General features: G+C 34.5%; 2 protein-coding genes, 1 long non-coding RNA gene and 1 pseudogene across 4 annotated transcripts; all 4 read left to right on the forward strand.

The window, feature by feature from the left end:
* Positions 1 to 7: 7 nt before the first annotated feature.
* On the forward strand, positions 8 to 702 carry LOC132168104 (uncharacterized). Its single transcript, XR_009438758.1, has 2 exons — positions 8 to 240; positions 332 to 702. It is a non-coding gene; the product is annotated as an uncharacterized LOC132168104 (long non-coding RNA).
* A 5,065-nt stretch (positions 703 to 5,767) lies between these two features.
* On the forward strand, positions 5,768 to 6,166 carry LOC132168653 (pyruvate decarboxylase 1-like). Its single transcript, XM_059579692.1, has one exon. The coding sequence runs from the start codon at positions 5,768 to 5,770 to the stop codon at positions 6,164 to 6,166; it is 399 nt and encodes a 132-aa protein (XP_059435675.1).
* Positions 6,167 to 7,492: 1,326 nt separating this feature from the next.
* On the forward strand, positions 7,493 to 11,220 carry LOC132167052 (esterase-like). 2 transcript variants are annotated; one of them, XM_059577946.1, is made up of 5 exons: positions 7,493 to 8,020; positions 9,192 to 9,401; positions 9,945 to 10,114; positions 10,463 to 10,727; positions 10,819 to 11,220. In XM_059577946.1, the coding sequence occupies exons 1-5, from the start codon at positions 7,654 to 7,656 to the stop codon at positions 11,073 to 11,075; spliced, it is 1,269 nt and encodes a 422-aa protein (XP_059433929.1). In that variant the 5' UTR covers positions 7,493 to 7,653; the 3' UTR covers positions 11,076 to 11,220. The 2 variants fall into 2 exon arrangements, with proteins under 2 accessions (XP_059433929.1, XP_059433930.1); XM_059577947.1 differs by lacking the exon at positions 9,192 to 9,401.
* Positions 11,221 to 13,630: 2,410 nt separating this feature from the next.
* Positions 13,631 to 18,141, forward strand: LOC132167056 (esterase-like; annotated as a pseudogene).
* Positions 18,142 to 21,397: the final 3,256 nt, after the last annotated feature.

The following is a 21,397-nucleotide window of genomic DNA, read 5'->3' on the forward strand; positions in this document are numbered from 1 at the left end:
CATTTTGGATCCACAACACTGGACCAATTGGTTGCCTTCCCTATATTTTGGCCAATTTTCAATCAGCTCAAAGGGACAGCCATGGTTGCGCAAAGCCTTATAATGATGTGGCTCAATATTTCAACTACAAGTTGAAGGAGGCCATAGTTCAGCTCAGGATCGATCTTCCTTTAGCTGCAATTACACATGTAGACGTCTACTCTGCCAAGTACTCTTTATTCAGCGAACCAAACAAACATGGTAAGCGTTACGTATGAATCACATGCTCTAAATATAAACGTTAATGTACGTAAGAATTTTCAAGTGTATAATTTTGGTTGAAAATATGCAGGATTCGAGCTTCCACTTGTTGCTTGTTGTGGGTATGGAGGGAAGTACAACTATAGCAATAGTGTTGGGTGTGGAGGAACAATTACAGTTAATGGAAGCCAAATATTTGTGGGTTCATGTGAACACCCCTCAGTCAAAGTAAATTGGGATGGAGTTCACTACACCGAGGCCGCAAATAAGTTTGTTTTCGACCAAATTTCAACTGGAGCCTTTTCAGATCCACCCATACCCTTGACAATGGCATGTCATCATGTTTAGTAAAATGCCCACTCAAAAATAAATAAAATAACACGCCCTTGCATGTGACATCATATTTGAAAGATTGATATCAAATATTATCAATATAAAGTGTTTAATTAGTTATTATATATATATATTAATGTCTAATAATTGTAAACCTAGCACAATACATGGAGTAAATATTCAAGGCCAATTACATGGACCTATAAATTATTATTTGTTATATTACATTGAGTAATTTGTAATTTAGGCTAACCATAAGGACTAATTTTCAATTTATCTCTAACTTTTTTATAAGCTTACATGACCGTATCTTAATGGTGAAACAAGTTAGGAATCAAAATTTGATAGATAAATTTAAGGGAAAAATATAAAAAAGCCCCCCAAACTACCAGCCGTTTTCGATTTAGCCCCTTAATGTTCCAAAAGTGATAAAGTAACCCCTCAAACTACCAAATTATTGCATTTTGGCCACTCCGTTAGTCAAAACCGTCAGTTTGGACGGAAACTGCTAAACGACGTCGTTTGTTACGGGTAAGTTACTACAATGCCCTTTTGAGAAAAATATAAAAAAGCCCCCCAAACTACCAGCCATTTTCATTTTAACCCCCTAATATTCAGAAAGTGATAAAGTAGCCCCCTAACTACCAAACAGTTGCAATTTGGCTACTCTGTTAGTCATTACTGTCAAATACGATAGAAAATTCAAAACTACGTCGTTTTAACAATGGTAAGTTACTAAAATGCCCTTTTAGGAAAAAAAAACATATTAAAACAAGCACGCTAAACGGCACCGTTTTTCTTGAAATTAGGGTTTCCTTACACTTACCAAAACGGCACCGTTTTGATAAGTGTTAGGAATAAAAGAAAAAACCTTAGACCTCATGCAGAAAAAACCCCCAACCCCAGTTTATCTCTCTCCCCCAAACCGCCGGCCACCACGTCGTTCTATCTCCGGCAACCTTCTCCCTCAAGTGAAAAAAACGCAACACCCCTCTCTCTCTTTCTCTCAAAACCGACTGCCCCTGCCACCACCATCCATCACCGCCGGCCACACCATCCACTAGCTACGAAGCGCCACCGAAAAATTCTTACCCATTGTAGAAATCGAACAAAAAAACCACGTTCGTAGATAAACAATACCGATCCGATAACTATACCATGAAATACAATAAAAAGATTGAGTTATGGGTAAGATTTACAGGCTGCCGGAGATAGACGACGTGGTGGCCGGCGGTTTTGGGGAGAGAGATAAACTAGGGTTGGGGGTTTTTTCGTGGGTCACCTGCGTGGGGTCTAGGGTTTTTTCTTTTAATTCCTAACACTTGCCAAAGTGGCGTCATTTTGGTAAGTGTAAGGAAACCCTAATTTCAAGCAAAACGGCGTCGTTTTGCTTGCTTGTTTTAATATGATTTTTTTTTTCAAAAAGGGCATTTTGGTAACTTACCATTGCCAAAATGACGTAGTTTTAAATTTCTCATCATATTTGATGGTAATGAATAACGGAGTGGCCAAATTGCAATTGTTTGGTAGTTTGGGGGCTACTTTATCACTTTCTGAATATTAGGGGGCTAAAATGAAAAAGGCTGGTAGTTTGGAGGGCTTTTTTATATTTTTCCCAAAAGGGCATTGTAGTAACTTACTCGTAACAAACGACGTCGTTTTGCTGTTTCCATCTAAACTGACGATTTTGACTAACGGAGTGGCCAAAATGCAATAGTTTGGTAATTTAGGGGGCTACTTTATCACTTTTGAAACATTATGGGGCTAAATCGAAAACGACTGGTAGTTTGGGGGGCTTTTTTATATTTTTCCCTAAATTTAATTGCTTAGTTGTTTTGGAAAAAAACTATTCAAGACATGGAGAGGGTCCTATGGGATAGAACCATAGAATGGACTACTATGAATGTCGGATTCGGATTTGTGGTAGTACGATCTTAAATGCCACATGACTTAATAATACTAACTCATAAACATAAATTAATCCAACTCCTACTATACTAATTCCAACTCACTTGACTCTCATGATACTGAATCCTCAATATAACTAATAGTGCTCTCACAATCAAGCAATAAGTAAGTATTCAATTCTTGCCTTTTGATGGACTAACAGTATATATTAATTTCGGGGAAAAATATAAAAATGTCTCTCAAACTATCAGTTGTTTGCAATATAGCTCCATAATGTTCAAAATGTACTAAAGTAGCCCACAAATTACCAAAATGTATCAAAAAGGCCACCTATTTTTTTATATTCCTATAATATCCTTATTCTTTTAACAAATAAAATAATAAAATAATTGTAAAAAAAAACAAAAAATTAGTGAAAAAAAAATGTTTTTTTGGAATAAATAAATAATTAGTCACTATAGTTGGCCTAAATTACAAATTGCTCCATGTCGTATTAAAGTAAAATCAATGGACGAATAAAAACAAATTTTTAACAGAATTTGACTCTAGGGACTAAATTATCTTTTTTTGGAATATCTCAATAATCGTACCTTTGATTTTACTTTAATACGACATAAATAGTCACTGTAGTTGGCCTAAATTATTTATTTATTCCAATTTTTTTTTTTTTTTGGTATTTATTCGCCCACTGGTTTTTTTGTATTTTTAAAAAACTTGTTTGTTTTGTTTTTACAATTATTTTATTATTTTATTTGTTAAAAGAATAGGGTTATTATAGGAATATGAAAAAATAAGTGGCCTTTTTGATATATTTTGGTAGTTTGGGGGCTACTTTAGTACCTTTTGCACAGCAGAGGGCTATATTGCAAATGGCTAGTAGTTTGGGAGGCTTTTTTATTGGAGACTCTTAATTTCGTTGTAAAATGTTTGGTACGTACAATTTTTTTTCTTTCTTTTTATATATATTTTCATTCAATCATATTAAACTTTAAATTACAATAATGTCTCGATTGAGTGTTTCGAGTCCCGACCGGTTCCAGGCATTGTTTCGACCAGGTTCTGGCGGTGGTCCGATTGGGTCTCGGCCGATCTTGGCGAGTCCCGACCGGGTCCCGATCTGGTTCTGGCGATGTCTCAACTATGTCCCGACAGGTGCCAATCAAGTCCCCAACGAGTTTGGGTCAAGTCTCGGTGAAGTCATGTCGGGGTCCTGGAGATGTCTCGACTAGGTCTATTAATTTGAGAATATGATGCTTAAACTCGGAAAATGGTTTATAGTTTAAAAAAATGGAAACCATTTTTCAGAAATTAAAGAAGTTTTTTTGGTCAAACCGAAAATATTTTCTGTCGCGCCAAACACTCGAAAATACGAAAAATATTATTTTGGATAAAGTCCTTTTAACCTCTTCAAACTACCACTCTAATAACAATCTCCCCCCTTCCTCCCCTTCCTCCTCTTCCTCCTCCCTTTAAACTACCAATTACGACAATTTACCCTATAAACTATCTAGACAATGACAATGTACCATCAATGCTAGTAAAATGACACAATTACTCTTACTAAAATAAAAACAAAATGCTAAAACTTAAAAAAAATAAAATATAAAAAATAGTTTTAAATCAAAAAAATAAAACTAAACCAGGGTGTCGGACCACTCTCTGCTGCTTTTTTCGCAACCCTTTACTCTGTTGATCTTCGCCATACTCGCAACACAGCCCATTGTTTCCAAAAAGTCACTCATTTTCGAATGGAACAGGATCCTCTCCAATCCATTATGGACTGGAGAATATCCAATTTATGGCTAAGATTTCATCTCAGAAATTCTATGGCCACAAATGAGACACATATTTCACTAATATATATATATATATATATATATATATATATATATATATATATATTTTAAATTAGAAAAAAAATTAAAAGAGAATGCATGGGGATTGGTTCCGGCCACCCCAGGCTGTGAAACCACCTACCACCAAAATGGGGGGTGGTAGGAAATACATGATGAAGCCAACCACCCCTTAACTTTCTTTTCTTTTTTTTTTTCTTAAATTTTATTATTAAATTTTTTTTAATTTAAAATAATATTTTATTATTTTTTAGAACTATTTAAGCCTCACGAGCTTAGGCCCGATTTTGTAGGCCACTGAACTTGAATCTCTCAACTTTGGATCCCCTTATTAGTTTTCCAACTTTAAATGCCCACATTATATACCCTATGACTACGCTTGAAATTTCAAAAATCTTGCATGCAATACTACTGACCCAAAGCGACACGTTTTTGGACATTTAAATTATATATATATATATATATATATATATATATATATATATATTTTTTTTTCTTTAAAAAAGAAAAAGAAAAAACATAATAAAAAAAAATGGGGAAAATGTCGGGGTGTGCCAGCCCGAAAATATAGGTTGGCTGGGACCCACATTATTTTGGCCAAAGAGGAGAAATGCGTCGGGAGTGGTTGAAGACCACTCCCGTAGCTAGGGTGGTGGAGGCCACCCCTTAGCAAAAGGAGGTCAGTTGCATTTGGGGGGTGGCCCATGGCTAGGGTTGGTTTTACGATAACCCCACACATTGTCTGGTAGGTATGGGGTGGCGAGAAACCACTACTAACCACTTGAGAATTGGTGGAAATGCCCCCCAGATACTACGTCCCACTTTGGCCAATGGGGGTGGTCCAGACCACTGACGAGATCCCGGCCAGTTAGCTCCAAGCCACCCAGATATTTCTCCCTTTTTTTTTCTTTTTTTTTTTTTAGTATTATTTCTTTTTTTAAAAAAAAAAAAATTAATGCCCAAAACGACGTCATTTTGGGCTGGGTAAGTATTGTAGTTTTGAAGTCCAAAACGGTGTAGTTTTAACGTGGGGTATAATGTGTATAAAAAAGTCAAACCGTTAAATCTAACGTTGAAAACTGACGGAGAGGTCCAAAGTGAGAGCAAATGGAAGTTCAGAGGTTCAAAATAAGAGATTCGGAAGTTCAAGGGGGTCTGCAAAATTGGCTAGAAGTTCAGGGGGCTTAGTGAAGTTTTCCCTTATTTTTATTAGTAGGATATGTGTCTCATTTTTTTCCATAAGATTTCTGAGATGAAATCTTAGCCATAAATTGGATATTTTCCAGTCGAAAATGGACTGGAGAGGATCCTGTTCCTTTTGAATACCCATTATCCTAAAAGCTATAATAACACCATTAAAACCTGCAAAACCTTATCAATTATGTAAACCTTAATCTGCTTAGAGAAGAAAATCTAAACGTTAATTTAGTTTCATGGAAGCTGCTAATCGCGTCGGCTCAGGGGCTCTCCCTGGCCAGGTTCCCGCGCCGGTCCGCCCCATCGCCTCGATCGGCACGCTAGGGCGCCACTTGACACGGCGGCTCGTGGAGATCGGCGTGAGGGACTTGTTCTCCGTGGCCGGCGACTTCAACCTTACGCTTCTGGACCACCCGATTGCCGAGTCGGAGCTGAACCTGGTCGGCTGCCGCAACGAGCTCAACGCTGTGTACGCCGCCGTCGGTTATGCGCGCGCCAAGGGCGTGGGCGCTTGCGTGGTTACCTTCACGGTCGGCGGGCTCAACATTATCAACGCTATTGCAGGCGCTTACAGTAAGAACTTGCCGGTGATTTGTATAGTTGGTGGGCCCAACTCCGACGACAACGGGAACTAACCGGATCCTCCATCACACGATCGGGTTGCCCGATTTCACTCAACAAAATTTAATATATTTAATTGTTTTTTTTTTACAAATTTTAAATATATTTAATTTTTTTTGTCTTTCTAATTTTAAGGGATATGTTTGTCTTATTGACAATTTTATAAAAGTAATTGTGTTATTTTATTAGTATTGGGGGGTACATTGTCATTGTTTTTGGTAGTTTAGTGGGTAAATTATTGCAATTGAAAGTTTGACGGGAGATATTGTCATTGGAATGATAGTATGAGGAAATTAAAATGACTTTATTATTTTTTTTTTTCTTCATAAAATCATTTTACTGAGCCTAAGTTACTTATTTAACAAAAATAACTTATTCCAAATTAACAATATGGAATGCCAACAAAATTGACAAGATCGATAACGTGTGTTTTCCTTACATTCTCGGAATGCCTTTCATTGGTGTAATTCGGCGAGAGAGACTTGGATTGCTCAAGGTAAATTAATATTAAGTGTGCGTCATTCTTGGTCTTCTTATTGATTTGTTTTTTTATTAAAAAATTTGGTGTGAGTTAGTTTATTAATGTTGAGCTCTGTTTTTAAAAACCGCGGTTGTTTTTTATTTTCATATTAATTTACTATTTTATTTTCCTTCTTTTTCATGTTGAATTGTTTTTATTAAAAAAAATTAAATAATAATGAAAAAATAAATCAGCACATTACACAGGTTATAGGCTAGTTTCTTCTTAATTAGTTTTTGTACCTCAGATTTTTAGACACGGTACTCTTCCATTTTCTTACGGTTAGAAACATTGAATCTTTGATAAGCTCACAATTTCTTCCCAGATCCTTTCTTTTAATTTGAAAATTTTGGATTTCTTGAGTTATCTTTTTGTAGTTATTTTACTTGAGTTTGTGGACGAATATTATTCCAGATTTTGTTCATCCTCAGTTCTGTTAAATTACTAATTATCTTAAAAGTTTAAGTTGATAAGAAGAGATAAATTTAATCATTTAATCATTACTTTAATAAGCTCTAACTCAACGTGTAGGATAAGTGGCAAAATTCTAATAATAAGACAGGACACTTAAATATTGATCAAGCTTTGAAGTTTGAAAGATAGCAATAAAAGACTAGGACTTAAAAAAGGTAGATTCTGAACCACATATAAGATGTAGAAAATGACATTAATATTGACCCAAGTTATAAGTTAGATCGTAAAGGCCACACGAATTACTACACCTTTTATTATAATTATCTTACAAATATGACGTGTGAGTTAAGCTCTTGTTGGATGAAGGGTGAAAATGCTTAATAATTTCTCAAATTATGAACTTCGACATCATATTTAATAATAAAAGCTGTAATAATTCTAACAATACTTATCAAGAATTTGAACTAGTCAAATTGTGAAACATTTTTTCCTCGCAAGCTTATCACCGCATTTCAAAGATATTGAATGGGAAATTAAGCAAACTTTGACAACAATGTTTCTAGGTATATGCTTTTGTATATATATGATAAGAGATGTCCAGCTTTCCTTCCATTCCAATTTCCAAACATCAACCCTTCTTGGTTTCCTTTCCATTTGCATCTTTCTCCAAATATGGAGTCTCCTATCATTCTCAACTACTTCACAAGCTCCCTCTCTTGCTTTTGCATGATTTTATTGTATGCTTCCACACTGAACCCTGTGTTTGCTCTGGAAAATTGTACCTTTCCGGCAATCTTCAACTTTGGAGACTCAAATTCTGATACCGGTGGATTAGCTGCTGCCTTAATAACACCGACACCCCCTTATGGGGAGACCTTTTTTCACATGCCTGCTGGAAGGTTCTCAGATGGCCGGCTCATTATCGATTTCATGGGTATGTTATATGTATAACCTTGACTGTTACCATATATATATATATAGACTACTTTCCTCATTAATGGTACAAATGGTAGAAACTAAAGGCTGTTTTTTGGTCTGTATTGCAGAAATAGAACATAGTAGATAGATTGAATTAGTAGACCCATCAGATGCACTCATTTTCAATCTCATAGATATTTAGCAATTTGTCCTTCATATAAACATGATGGAAAAGCAGAATATCCAGGGCAACATATTCACGGGCTATCCTGCAGAAAACTGTTTAAGAGCAGTACCCCAGAAGAAAACAAAAAACCATTATGATCTATGGGGTACCAAACTCCAAATCCAGTGTTTTTTTTCCACCTGTTGTCAAATCCAAACCTCATATATATATATAGTTTCTTGATGTGATGAATTTTTTTTTGTGTGGCTGATGAAAAAAGATTGGTCAGTGCTGAAGTTGTCGCTTAGCGGAAATGACAAAAAAAAAAAAAAAGGATTGTTTCTTAAAATTAGCTTTTTTTGCTTTTATGTTTTCTCTTTTTAAAATAAAAACATTAATTAACAACTTAAAATACAAAATATTTAAAACTGTTATTACTTTTACGCTAAATCAAAACACTTTTTTTCTTTAAAAGAATAAAACACATTAACAAACTGAGCCATTAATGTACTTGTGCAAAACTGAACCTTCCCTTCAAGTTTTTTTGAGTTGAATTGTGTTGCTTTTTTCCTTCTTTCCATTATATTCTCTCTCACAGCTGCTACTTTCTACTAGATTTATGGGGTATGATAGACTAAGACTAACACTCAATCTAAGCCCTCCTTCAAGAGATTAACCTAGTAGTTGGTAGTGGTGTACGGTCACAATTTTCTATAGTGAGATATCAGCTATGAACCTCCGTTATTAATTGCCTGGGCCATGCTAAAATAGCATTGTCTCATCTCTCTTGCCTGCCATTGGAGCAAGCAGTAACACTGTCAAAGGGTCAAAACTTGCAGTCTAGACCTATTGACTAATCCTCCTCATCACTTGGATCCACTTGGCCTACCCTCTTAATTTATTGAGGCCTCAAATTAATTCCCTTTTATTTTAATTTATTTTTTTTATGAATAATTCCCATTTTCCTTACATTATTAAATTACATAGATGTAACCCTTCAACCTTAATTGTGTGATTACAGCAAATAGTGTTGATCTCCCGTATCTAAGCGCATATCTTGATTCCCTGGGGACTAACTTTAAGCACGGTGCAAATTTTGCCACGGCTGCCTCCACAATCAGATTGCCAGTAGGAATTATACCCAGAGGTGGATTTAGTCCCTTCTATCTCAACATTCAATACTCACAATTTGTGCAGTTCAAATCCAGATCACAAACTATAAGGGAAAAAGGTAAATTAGTTCTACCCTCACCCCCACTTTCTCCATACTAAATTGAAAGAATTTTCTCCGATTCTATTTGAGTAATATTATATATTACACACTTATTTTACTTGTATTTTACTATGTTGATATGATAGTATTCATCAGCTATTGTGATGACGTGGTAGTGCTAATTAGTCATTGATTTTTTATTTTTAAAACAAGGATTGATCCAACATGAGTAATAAAACATGTTGATGCAACAGTCATAATCAATATTTGGATCAGTCATTGTTAAAAAAAAATAAAAAATTCAAGGGTTAATTGGTTAGGACTAATATGTCAGCATTATATGATAGTTATGCAATAAAAATGCAATTGTTATCATTACTCTTTTTAAAAATGCTTAAAAATGCATGTAAGAATCACATGAATTTTGATCACATTAATTTAATAAATTAGATAAAAAAATTTGGAGAAAAACTTTATCCATTTAGTTGCTGATGGTGCTTATAAACATCTATATTATCAACTACCTTTCCGCATTAAGCATGGCCTTTGTTTTTCTTGCAGGAGGAATATATGCAAATTTAATGCCTAAGAGGGATTATTTTCCAAAAGCTTTATACACATTCGATATCGGTCAGAATGATCTTGGTGAAGGATTCTTTAGTAATATGACTATAGAGGAAGTCAATGCTTCTGTCCCCGATATAGTCAACATGTTCTCTACTAATGTTAAGGTAAATTAAGACTATGATTAATCATTCATAATGGGTTGGCTTGGGCTAGCCCTATTACTCATTTCCCTGTGCGATTTTCAAAGAATTCAGGCAGGGGAAGAAAGAGAGGAATGCGGGTTCTCGGGTGTTCGAGTAGGGATCTTCAGGTTTCTTGGGGTGTGGGACCGACCTACTCGGATAGTTTTCTTGGACCTTTACCTTTTCTCTAATTTTCTGTCTAAATTCAAGCTGAAAATCCCGACCTATTACTCCTAGGAAAAATATTTACTTTTTATTTTTAAGGCTTAAAAATTAAGAAGTAATATATAAAATTATGAGCTAATTGGGTTTTGTTTTATGATGATGTAGGAAATATATGATTTGGGAGGTAGATCATTTTGGATCCACAACACAGGACCAATTGGCTGCCTTCCCTATATTTTGGCCAATTTTCTATCTGCTCAAAGGGACAGCCATGGTTGCGCAAAGCCATATAATGATGTGGCTCAATATTTCAACTACAAGTTGAAGGAGGCCATAGTTCAGCTCAGGATCGATCTTCCTTTAGCTGCAATTACACATGTAGACGTCTACTCTGCCAAGTACTCTCTATTCAGCGAACCAAACAAACATGGTAAGCATTATGTATGAATCACATGCTCTAAAAACAAACGTTAATGTACGTAAGAATTTTCAAGTGTATAATTTTGGTTGAAAATATGCAGGATTCGAGCTTCCACTTGTTGCTTGTTGTGGGTATGGAGGGGAGTACAACTATAGCAATAGTGTTGGGTGTGGAGGAACAATTACAGTAAATGGAAGCCAAATATTCGTGGGTTCATGTGAACACCCCTCAGTCAGAGTAAATTGGGATGGAGTTCACTACACGGAGGCCGCAAATAAGTTTGTTTTCGACCAAATTTCAACTGGAGCCTTTTCAGATCCACCCATACCCTTGACAATGGCATGTCATCATGTTTAGTAAAATGCCCACTCAAAAATAAATAAAATAACATGCCCTTGCATGTGGCATCATATTTGAAAGATTGATATCAAATATTATTAATATATAAGTGTTTAATTAGTTATTATATATATTAATGTCTAATAATTGTAAACCTAGCACAATACATGGAGTAAATATTCAAGGCCAATTATATAGACTTATAAATTATTATTTGTCATATTACATGGAGTAATTTGTAATTTAGGCTAACCATAAGGACCAATTTTCAATTTATCTCTAACTTTTTTATAAGCTTACATGACCGTATCTTAATGGTGAAACAAGTTAGGAATCAAAATTTGATAGAAAAATTTAATTGCTTAGTTGTTTTGGAAAAAACTATTCGAGACATGGAGAGGGTCCTATGGGATAGAACCATAGAATGGACCACTGCGAATGTCGGATTCGGATTTGTTGTAGTACGATCTTAAATGCCCCACTTGACTTAATAATACTAACTCATAAACATAAATTAATCCAACTCCTACTATACTAATTCCAACTCACTTGACTCTCATGATACTAAATCCTCAATATAACTAATAGTGCTCTCACAATCAAGCAATAAGTAAGTATTCAATTCTTGCCTTTTGATGGACTAACAATATATATTAATTTCGGGGAAAAATATAAAAAAGTCCCACAAACTACCAATTATTTGCAATATAGCTCTCTAATGTTCAAAAGGTACTAAAGTAGTCCACAAATTACCAAAATGTATCAAAAATGCCACCTATTTTTTTTTATATTCCTATAATAACCCTATTCTTAACAAATAAAATAATAAAATAATTGTAAAAAAAAACCAAAAAAATTAGTGAAATTTTTTTTTTTTGGAATAAAAAAATAATTAGTCACTATAGTTGGCCTAAATTACAAATTGCTTCATATCGTATTAAAGTAAAATCAATGGGCGAATAAAAACAAATTTTTAACAGAATTTGACTCTGGGGACTAAATTATCTTTTTTTGGAATATCTCAATACCGTACCTTTGATTTTACTTTAATATGACATAAATAGTCACTGTAGTTGGCCTAAATTATTTATTTATTCCATTTTTTTTTTTGTATTTATTCGCCCATTGGTTTTTTTTGTATTTTTAAAAAACTAGTTTGTTTTTTTTTTACAATTATTTTATTATTTTATTTGTTAAATGAATAGGGTTATTATAGGAATATGAAAAAATAAGTGACATTTTTAATATATTTTGGTAGTTTGGGGGCTACTTTAGTATCTTTTGCACATTAGGGGCTATATTGCAAACGACTAGTAGTTTGAGGGGCTTTTTTATTGGAGACTCTTAATTTCGCTGTAAAATGTTTGGTACGTACAATTTTTTTTTTTATTCAATCATATTAAACTTTAAATTACAATAATGTCTCGACTGGGTGTTGTGAGTCTCGACCGGTTCCAGGCATTGTCTCGACCAGGTTCTGGCGGAGGTCCGATTGGGTCTCGGCCGATCTTGGCGAGTTTTGACCTGGTCCTGATCTGGTTTTGGCGATGTCTCAACTATGTCCTGACAGATGCCAATCAAGTCCCAAATGGGTTTGGGTCAAGTCTCGGTGAAGTCATGTTGGGGTCCTGGAGATGTCTCGACTAGGTCTATTAATTTGAGAATATGATGCTTAAACTCGGAAAATGGTTTATAGTTTTAAAAAATGGAAACCATTTTTCAGAAATTAAATAAGTTTTTTTGGTCAAAACGAAAATATTTTCCATCGCACCAAACACTTGAAAAATACGAAAAATATTATTTTGGGTAAAGTCCTTTTAACCTTCTCAAACTACCACTTTAATGACAATCTCTCTCCTTCCTCCTCCTTTCAAACTATCAATTACGACAATTTACCCTATAAACTATTTAAACAATGACAATGTACCCAATTACTAAACAAAATTTGATGTGTGAGTTAAGCTCTTCTTATAGACACGTGAAGGATGAAAATGCTTAATAATATATAATTTTGAAGGATTTGTGAGCAAGGTGGCACCACTCTCACCATTAGATATATAATTTTGTATATATATATATATGGAAAAATTACAGTTTACCCTCTCAAAGTTGATAGTATTTTTCAATTCGAACATCAAAGTTTCAATTTTTGCAATTAACCCCCACAAAGTTCCAACTTTTTTCAATTCGGCCAATATTAACCCAAAATTTCCATATTGCCCATGATTTTTATTTTTTTATGAAAAAAAAAAAAATTTAGGGGTGCAAAAATGTCCAGATGGGCAAAGGGTGGCTAAGACCACCCCGAAATTTTTATTATTTTTTTTAATTTTTTATGAAAAATAAAAAAAATAAAAATTATGGGCAATATGAGAAGTTTTGGATACAATTGGTCAAATTGCAAAAAATTGGAACTTTGGGGGGCTAGATTGCAAAAATTAAAATTTTAGTGTTCAAATTGAAAAACACTGTTAACTTTGGGGAGTAAACTGTAATTTTCTATATATATATATATATATATATATATATGATAAGATGTCCAGCTTTCCTTCCATCCCAAACATCAAAGAGTACTCCCTTCGTGGTTTCCTTACCATTTGCAATATCTCTCTCGCTTTGTGTCTACAAATATGGAGACTCCTATCATTCTCAACTACTTCACAATTTCTGTCTCTTGCTTTTGCATCATTTTATTGTATGCTTCCACACTGAACCCAGTGTTTGCTCTGGAAAATTGTACCTTTCCGGCAATCTTCAACTTTGGAGACTCAAATTCTGATACCGGTGGTTTAGCTGCTGCTGCCTTATTAACACCGACACCTCCTTATGGGGAGACCTTTTTTCACATGCCTGCTGGAAGGTTCTCAGATGGCCGGCTCATTATCGATTTCATGGGTATGTTATATGTCTAACCTTGACTGTTACCATATATATATATATATATATATATATATAGACTACTTTCCTCATTAATTTGCTAATGCTCAGTGGGGTCTTCCAGCTACCGATTTCAGTGTGAAAATGGTAGAAACTAAATGCTGTTTTTTGGTCTGTAAAATATTGCAGAAATAGAACACAGTAGATAGATTGAATTAGTAGGCCCGTCAGATGCGCTCATTTTCTATCTCATAGATATTTACCAATTTGTCCTTCATATAAACATGATGGAAAAGCAGCATATTCACTATCGTGCAGAAACCTGTCTAAGAGCAGTAGCCCAAAAGAAAACAAAAAAACCATTAGGATCCATGGGGTACCAATCTCCAAATCCAGTGCTTTTTTCCACTTCATGTCAAATCCAAACCTTATATATATACTTCTGCATAGGAAAGAGCCTTGCCAATAGTTTCTTGATGTGATGATTTTTTTTTTTTTTTGCCAATGAAAGGAGAATATGAGAGTCTCGTATTGTTAATGTTGACCCTTCAATTTCATTCGGCTCATAATATGTTATGTATCTCACTAAAATTTAAATAATAAATTATTATTTAACTTTTAAAAAAACTAAAAATAAAAATAATAAAAATTTAAAATTAAATGATATAAAAGCAGGGTGGCAGGCCGCAGGCCATCCCTATTGAGCAAGGGTGGCTTCGGCCAACTCCGACTGGCCACCCCCATGAATTTGACCAGAAAATCAACAGATAAAACCCAAAATCAAATACCCAGAAGCTACAATATTAACCCAGAAAATTAACCCACAAAGAGAACCGAACCCATCTCCTTCCCCCTGTTCCCTTTTCTTCCCTTAGCCGTTTCTTCTTTCCCTCTCTTCTCCTTTTCTTCGAGTTGAGAGAGAGAGAGTGGACGGGCTAGTGTGAGAAAAATGGAGAACCAACCTGAGAGAGAGATCATCGTCGTGGGTGGCTGAGCAACGCCAAACCCAGTGGTCTCTGAGTTCAGAAATCGCTCCCAGTAGCTAAGAATTTCTGGTATTTTCCGTTGGGATCTCTTTGTGATTTATTGGGTCCTCTGTTTTGGGATTCCTTGTTCTGTTAGGTAGTTATGATTGATTCTCGGTTGAGAATGGATTTAGGTTGTTTGGAGTATTTTGTTGATGAATTTTCTGGGTTAATATTGTAGCTTTTGGGTATTTAATTTTGGGTTTTATTTTTGGTTAAATTCATGGGGTGGGCGAACCACCCCAAGGGCCGGCCACGTCTTGCTTTTTTATTATTTAATTTTAATTTTTTTTTATCATTTAAATTGTAGTGTGGGACACATGACATGTTGTAAGCCATTAAATGAAATTGAACGGTCAATATGAGACTCTCATATTCTTGGTTTGAGCCGATTCGATGAAAAAGATTAGTTAGAGAAGTTGTAGCTTAGTAGAAATGAAAAAAAAAAAAAAAAAAAACAAATAAAAGTTTGTTAAAATTAGCTTTTTCCTTTTTCTTTTTACCTGTTTTCTCTTTTTAAAATAAAAATATTAATTAACAACTTAAAATACAAAATATTTAAAATTATTTTTACTTTTATGCTAAATCAAAACACTTTTCTTCTTTAAAAAAATAGAACACATTAACAAATGGAGCCATTAATGTACTTGTGCAAAACTGAATCTTCCTCCCTTCAAGTTTTATTGAGTTGAATTGTGTTGCTTTTTTTCTTCTTTCCATTATATTCTCTCTCACAGCTGTACTTTCTACTAGATTTATGGGGGTATGATAGACTAAGACTAACATTTAATCTTAGCCCTCCTTCAAGAGATTAACCTAGCTAGTAGCTGGTAGTGGTGTACGGTCACAATTTTCTAGGGTTTCATAGTGAGCTATGATTATGAACCTCCGTTATTAAGGGCCTGGGCCATGCTAAAATAACATTGGCTCATCTCTCTTGCCTGCCATTGAAGCAAGCACTGTCAAAAGGGACAAATCTTGCAGTCTAGACCTATTGTCTCATCCTTCTCATCACTTGGCCTACCCTCTTAATTTATTGAGGCCTCAAATTAATTTCTTCTTTCTTTTCTTTTCTTTTTTTAGATGAATAATTCCCATTTCCTTACATTATTAAATTACATAGATGTAACCCTTCGACCTTGATTGTGTGGTTACAGCAAAGAGTGTTGGTCTCCCGTATTTAAGCGCATATCTTGATTCTCTAGAGACCAACTTTAAGCACGGTGCAAATTTTGCCACAACTGCCTCCACAATCAGATTGCCGGAAAGAATTATACCCAGAGGTGGACTTAGTCCCTTCTATCTCAACATCCAATACTCACAATTTGACCAGTTCAAATCCAGATCACAAACTATAAGGGAAAAAGGTAAATTAGTTCTACTCTCACCTCACTTTCTCCATACTAGATTGAAGGAATTTTCTCCAATTCTATTTGAGTAATGTTATATATTACACCCTTGTTTTACTTGTATTTTACTATGTTGATATGATAGTATTCATTAGCTATTGTGATGACGTGGTAGTGCTAATTAGTCATTATTTTTTATTTTTAAAACAAGGATTGATCCAACAGGATGAGATAATAGTAAGATAAAAGTGTGTTTCTAGCATGAGTAATAAAACATGTTGATGCAACAATCATAATCAACCTTTGGATCAGTCATTGTTAAAAAGATGAAAAATTCAAGGGTTGGTTAGGACTAATTAATATGTCAGCATTATATGATAGTTATGGGATAAAAATGCAATTGTTATCATTACTCTTTTTAAAAATGCTTAAAAACGCATGTAAGAATCACATAAATTTTGAACGCATTAATTTAATAAATTAGATAAGAAAATTTTGGAGAAAAACTTTATCCATTTAGTTGTTGAGGGTTGTTGAGGGTGCTTATATATAAACATGTATATTATCAACTACCTTTCCGCATTAAGCATGGCCTTTGTTTTTCTTGCAGGAGGAATATATGCAAATTTAATGCCCGAGAGTGAATATTTTCCAAAAGCTTTATACACATTCGATATCGGCCAGAATGATCTTAGTGAAGGATTCTTTAGTAACATGACTATAGAGGAAGTCAATGCTTCTGTCCCCGATATAGTCAACAAATTCTCTACTAATGTTAAGGTAAATTAAGACTATGATTAATCATTCATAGTGGTGCCTTGGGGTACCCCTATTACTCATTTCCCTGTCCGATTTCCAAAGAATTCAGGCAGGGGAAGAAAGAGATCAGGAATGCGGGTTCTCGTGTGTTCGAGTAGGTCTTGAGGTTTCATAGGGTGTGGGGCTAACCTATTCGGACACTCTTGGACCCTTACCTTCACTCTCATTTTCTGTTCGAATTTTTTAGAATTCAAGCCGAAAATCCCGACCTATTACTCCTAGGAAATATATTTACTTTTTAAGGCTTAGTTAAGAAATAATATTTTAAATGAGGTAACTGGGTTTTGTTCTATGATGACGTAGGCAATATATGATTTGGGAGGTAGATCATTTTGGATCCACAACACAGGACCAATTGGTTGCCTTCCCTTTATCTTGACCAGTTTTCCAACGGCTAAAAGGGACAACTATGGTTGCGCAAGCCTTATAATGATGTTGCTCAATATTTCAACTACAAGTTGAAGGAGGCCATAGTTCAACTCAGGATCAGTCTTACTTTAGCTGCAATTACACATGTAGATGTCTACTCTGCGAAGTACTCTCTATTCCGTGAACCAGACAAATATGGTAAGTGTTACGCGAGATTCACGTGCTTTAAAAATAGACGTTAAGAATTCTCAAGTTTATAATGTTGGTTGGAAATATGCAGGACTTGAGCTTCCACTTGTTGCTTGTTGTGGGTATGGAGGGAAGTATAACTATAGCACTAGTGTTGGGTGTGGAGGAACAATCACAGTGAATGGAAGCCAAATATTCGTGGGTTCATGTGAACGCCCCTCGGTCAGAGTAAATTGGGATGGAGGTCATTACACTGAGGCTGCTAATAAGTTTGTTTTCAACCAAATTTCAACAGGAGCCTTTTCAGATCCACCCATACCCTTAACAATGGCATGTCATCGTGTTTAGTAAAATGCCACCACTCAAAAATAAATAAAATAAAATGCCCTTGCATGTGGCATCATATTTGAAAGATTGATATTAAATATTATCAATATAAAGTGTTTAGTTATTATATATATATATATATATATATATATATATATATGTCTAATAATTGTAAACCTAGCGCAAGCTGTAATACTCATTTCAAGATTATTAAAATGAAAAATGCTTAGGGTATTATAATTTTTTTATAAACTTACGTGATCGTATTTTAAAGGTGAAAAAAGCTAAGAACCACAATTTGATAGAGAAATCTAATTGCTTATTGTTCTGGAAATAATTATTCGAGTCATTGAGAGGGTCATATGGGATAGAATCATAGAATGGACCACTGTGAATGTCAGATTCGGATTTGTGGTGGTACGGTCTTAAATGCCTCACATGACTTAATAATACTAACTCATAAACATAAATTAATCCAACTCTTACTATACTAATTCCAACTCGCTTGACTCTCATGATACTAAATCCTCAATATAACTGATAGACTAATAGTGCTCTCACACTCGAGCAATAAATAAGTATTCAATTCTTGCCTTTTGGCGGACTAACAATATTAATTTTGCTGTAAAATGTTTTTTTTTTTTTGAAAATGTTTCTAGTGCAAAACATTTTTCGATATTTGACACGTACAATTTTCTTTTTTTTTAAAAAAAAAAAAATATTTTCATTCAATCATATTAAACTTTAAATTATGATAATGTCTCGACTAGGTCTTTTGAGTCTCGATCGGTTCCAAGTGTTGTCCTGACTAGGTTCCGGCGGTGGTCTGATTGGGTCCCAGAAATCTGAGTCCCTCCTAGGTCTCGATCAGATTCTAGTGATATCCCGACTAGGTGCCAATCAGGTCCCAATCGGGTTCTGGTCGAGTCCAGGTGAAGTCCTAGCGGGGTCCTGACGATGTTCCGTCTAAATCTGTCAATTTGAGAATGAGATGCTCAAACTCGAAAAATAGTTTATGGTTTTAAAAAATGAAAACCATATTTCGAAAATTAAAGAATCTTTTTCAGCCAAACCAAAAATATTTTCCGTTGACTATTATTTTCTAACGCACTAAACACTTGAAAAATGCAAAATTTATTATTTTTCAAAAAATTATTTTACACCGAAACATACAGAGCTTAATTTACTTATTTAACAAAAATAATGCATTCCAAATTCACATTTTAAATAAAAACTAGAAACTGTATGGAATGCCAACAGAATTGACAAGATAACGTGTGTTTAGTGTTTTCCTTACATTCTCGGAAAGTCTTTAATTGGGGTAATTCGGTCAGAGAGACTTGGATTCCTCAAGGTAAATTAATATTAGGTGTGTGTCATTCTTGGTCTTATTATTGATTTTTTTTTTATTATTAAAAAAATTGGTGTGTGTTAGTTTATTAATGTTGAGCTCTGTTTTTTAAAAACCGCGGTTGTTTTTTTTATTTTCATGTTTACTTTTTTATTTTCCTTCCTTTTCCTGTTGAATTGTTTTTTTTTTTTTCAAAAAAATAATTAAATAATAATGCATGAAAAAAAAAAAAATAAGCGCATAACGTGGGTTATAGGACGCAGTACTCTCCCCTTTTCTTATGGTTAGAAACATTGAATCTTGAACAGATAAGCTCACAATTTCTTCCCATTCCTTTCTTTTAATTTGAAAATTTCATTCACTTGAGTTTGTGGACGAATATTATTCCAAATTTTGTTCATCCTTAGTTTTGCTAAATTATCAATTATTTCAAAAGTTTAAGTTGATAGGAAAAAATAAATTTAATCACTTGATCATTACTTTAACATTCTTCATGTGTGGGTTCAAATTTCATTTTAATAGGTGATGCCCAACACGTGAAATATTTAATTTAAATTTGAGTAATTTGATGAAGTCAATATTCGAACTTAAGATCTTTACTCTTGTTGGTGTATGACTTGAATGGGGCCCATCCGTTGGACTACTTATCCTAGTAGGAGAAGTAGCCGACTTACTTCTCCTCCTCCAGTAGGTTTTGTTTTGTCCTTTTACTTCTCAATCAAGGAGAAGTTGATTGGCCGGGTATACACCTTATATAAGGAGCACGCTGCCACATAGTGAAAGGGGGAGAAAAATTAGAAGCCACACATTTCATTAGGGTTTTCTCACTTTGTTGTGCCTTAGAGAACTCAGAGAATAAGAGAGTTTTAATTACGACTATATATGATTAATCATTCATAATAGGATAGCCCTATTACTCATTTCCCTGTCCGATTTCCAAAGAATTCAAGCTGGGGAAGAAAGAGAGGAATGCGGGTTTTGGGGTGTTCGAGTAGGTCTTCAGGTTTCTTGGGGTGTGGGACCGACCTACTCAAACAATACTCTTGGACCTTTACCTTCTTTCTCATTTTCTGTTTGAATTTTCTAGAATTCAAGTTGAAAATCCCGACCTATTACTCCTAGGAAAAATATTTACTTTTTAAGGCTTAATTAAGAAATAATATTTAAAATGAGGTAACTGGGTTTTGTTTTAAGATGATACAGGCAATATATGATTTGGGAGGTAGATCATTTTGAATCCACAATACAGGACCAATTGGTTGCCTTCCCTATATCTTGACCAATTTTCCAATAGGTCAAAGAGACAACTATGGTTGCGCAAAGCCTTATAATGATGTAGCTCAATATTTCAACTACAAGTTGAAGGAGGCCATAGTTTAGCTCAGGATCAATCTTTCTTTAGCTGCAATTACACTTGTAGATGTCTACCCTACCAAGTACTCTCTATTCCGTGAACCAAACAAACATGGTAAGTGCTACATGAGAATCACGTGCTCTGAAAATAGACGTTAATGCACGTAAGAATTCCCTAAGTAAATAATTTTGGTTGGAAATATGCAGGATTTGAGTTTCCACTTGTTGCTTGTTGTGGGTATGGAGGGAAGTACAACTATAACACTAGTGTTGGGTGTGGAGGAACAATTACAGTGAATGGAAGCCAAATATTCGTGGGTTCATGTGAACGCCCCTCAGTCAGAATAAATTGGGATGAAATTCACTACACCGAGGCCACTAACAAGTTTGTTTTTGACCAAATTTCAACCAGAGTGTTTTCAGATCCACCCATACCCTTGACAATGGCATGTCATCTTGTTTAGTAAAATGGCCCCGCTCAAAAATAAATAAAATAAAATGCCCTTGCATGTTGCATCATATTTGAAAGATTGATGTTAAATATTATCAATATAAAGTGTTTAGTTATTATATATATTAATGTCTAATAATTGTAAACTTAGTGCAAGTTGTAATACTCATTTCAAGATTATTAAAATGGAAAATGGCTAGGGTACTATAAATTTTTTATAAACTTACGTG

The sequence above is a fragment of the Corylus avellana genome, chromosome ca1 (genome assembly GCF_901000735.1).
Source record: "Corylus avellana chromosome ca1, CavTom2PMs-1.0".
Taxonomy (NCBI): domain Eukaryota; kingdom Viridiplantae; phylum Streptophyta; class Magnoliopsida; order Fagales; family Betulaceae; genus Corylus; species Corylus avellana.

Coding starts and splice junctions, on each gene's coding strand:
- LOC132167052 (XM_059577946.1), top strand. CDS start 7,654: ATGCTTTTGTATATATATGATAAGAGATGTCCAGCTTTCCTTCCATTC. Junction 9,402..9,944: donor ACAAACTATAAGGGAAAAAG/GTAAATTAGTTC, acceptor TTTTTCTTGCAG/GAGGAATATATGCAAATTTA. Junction 10,115..10,462: donor TGTTCTCTACTAATGTTAAG/GTAAATTAAGAC, acceptor ATGATGATGTAG/GAAATATATGATTTGGGAGG.
- LOC132168653 (XM_059579692.1), top strand. CDS start 5,768: ATGGAAGCTGCTAATCGCGTCGGCTCAGGGGCTCTCCCTGGCCAGGTT.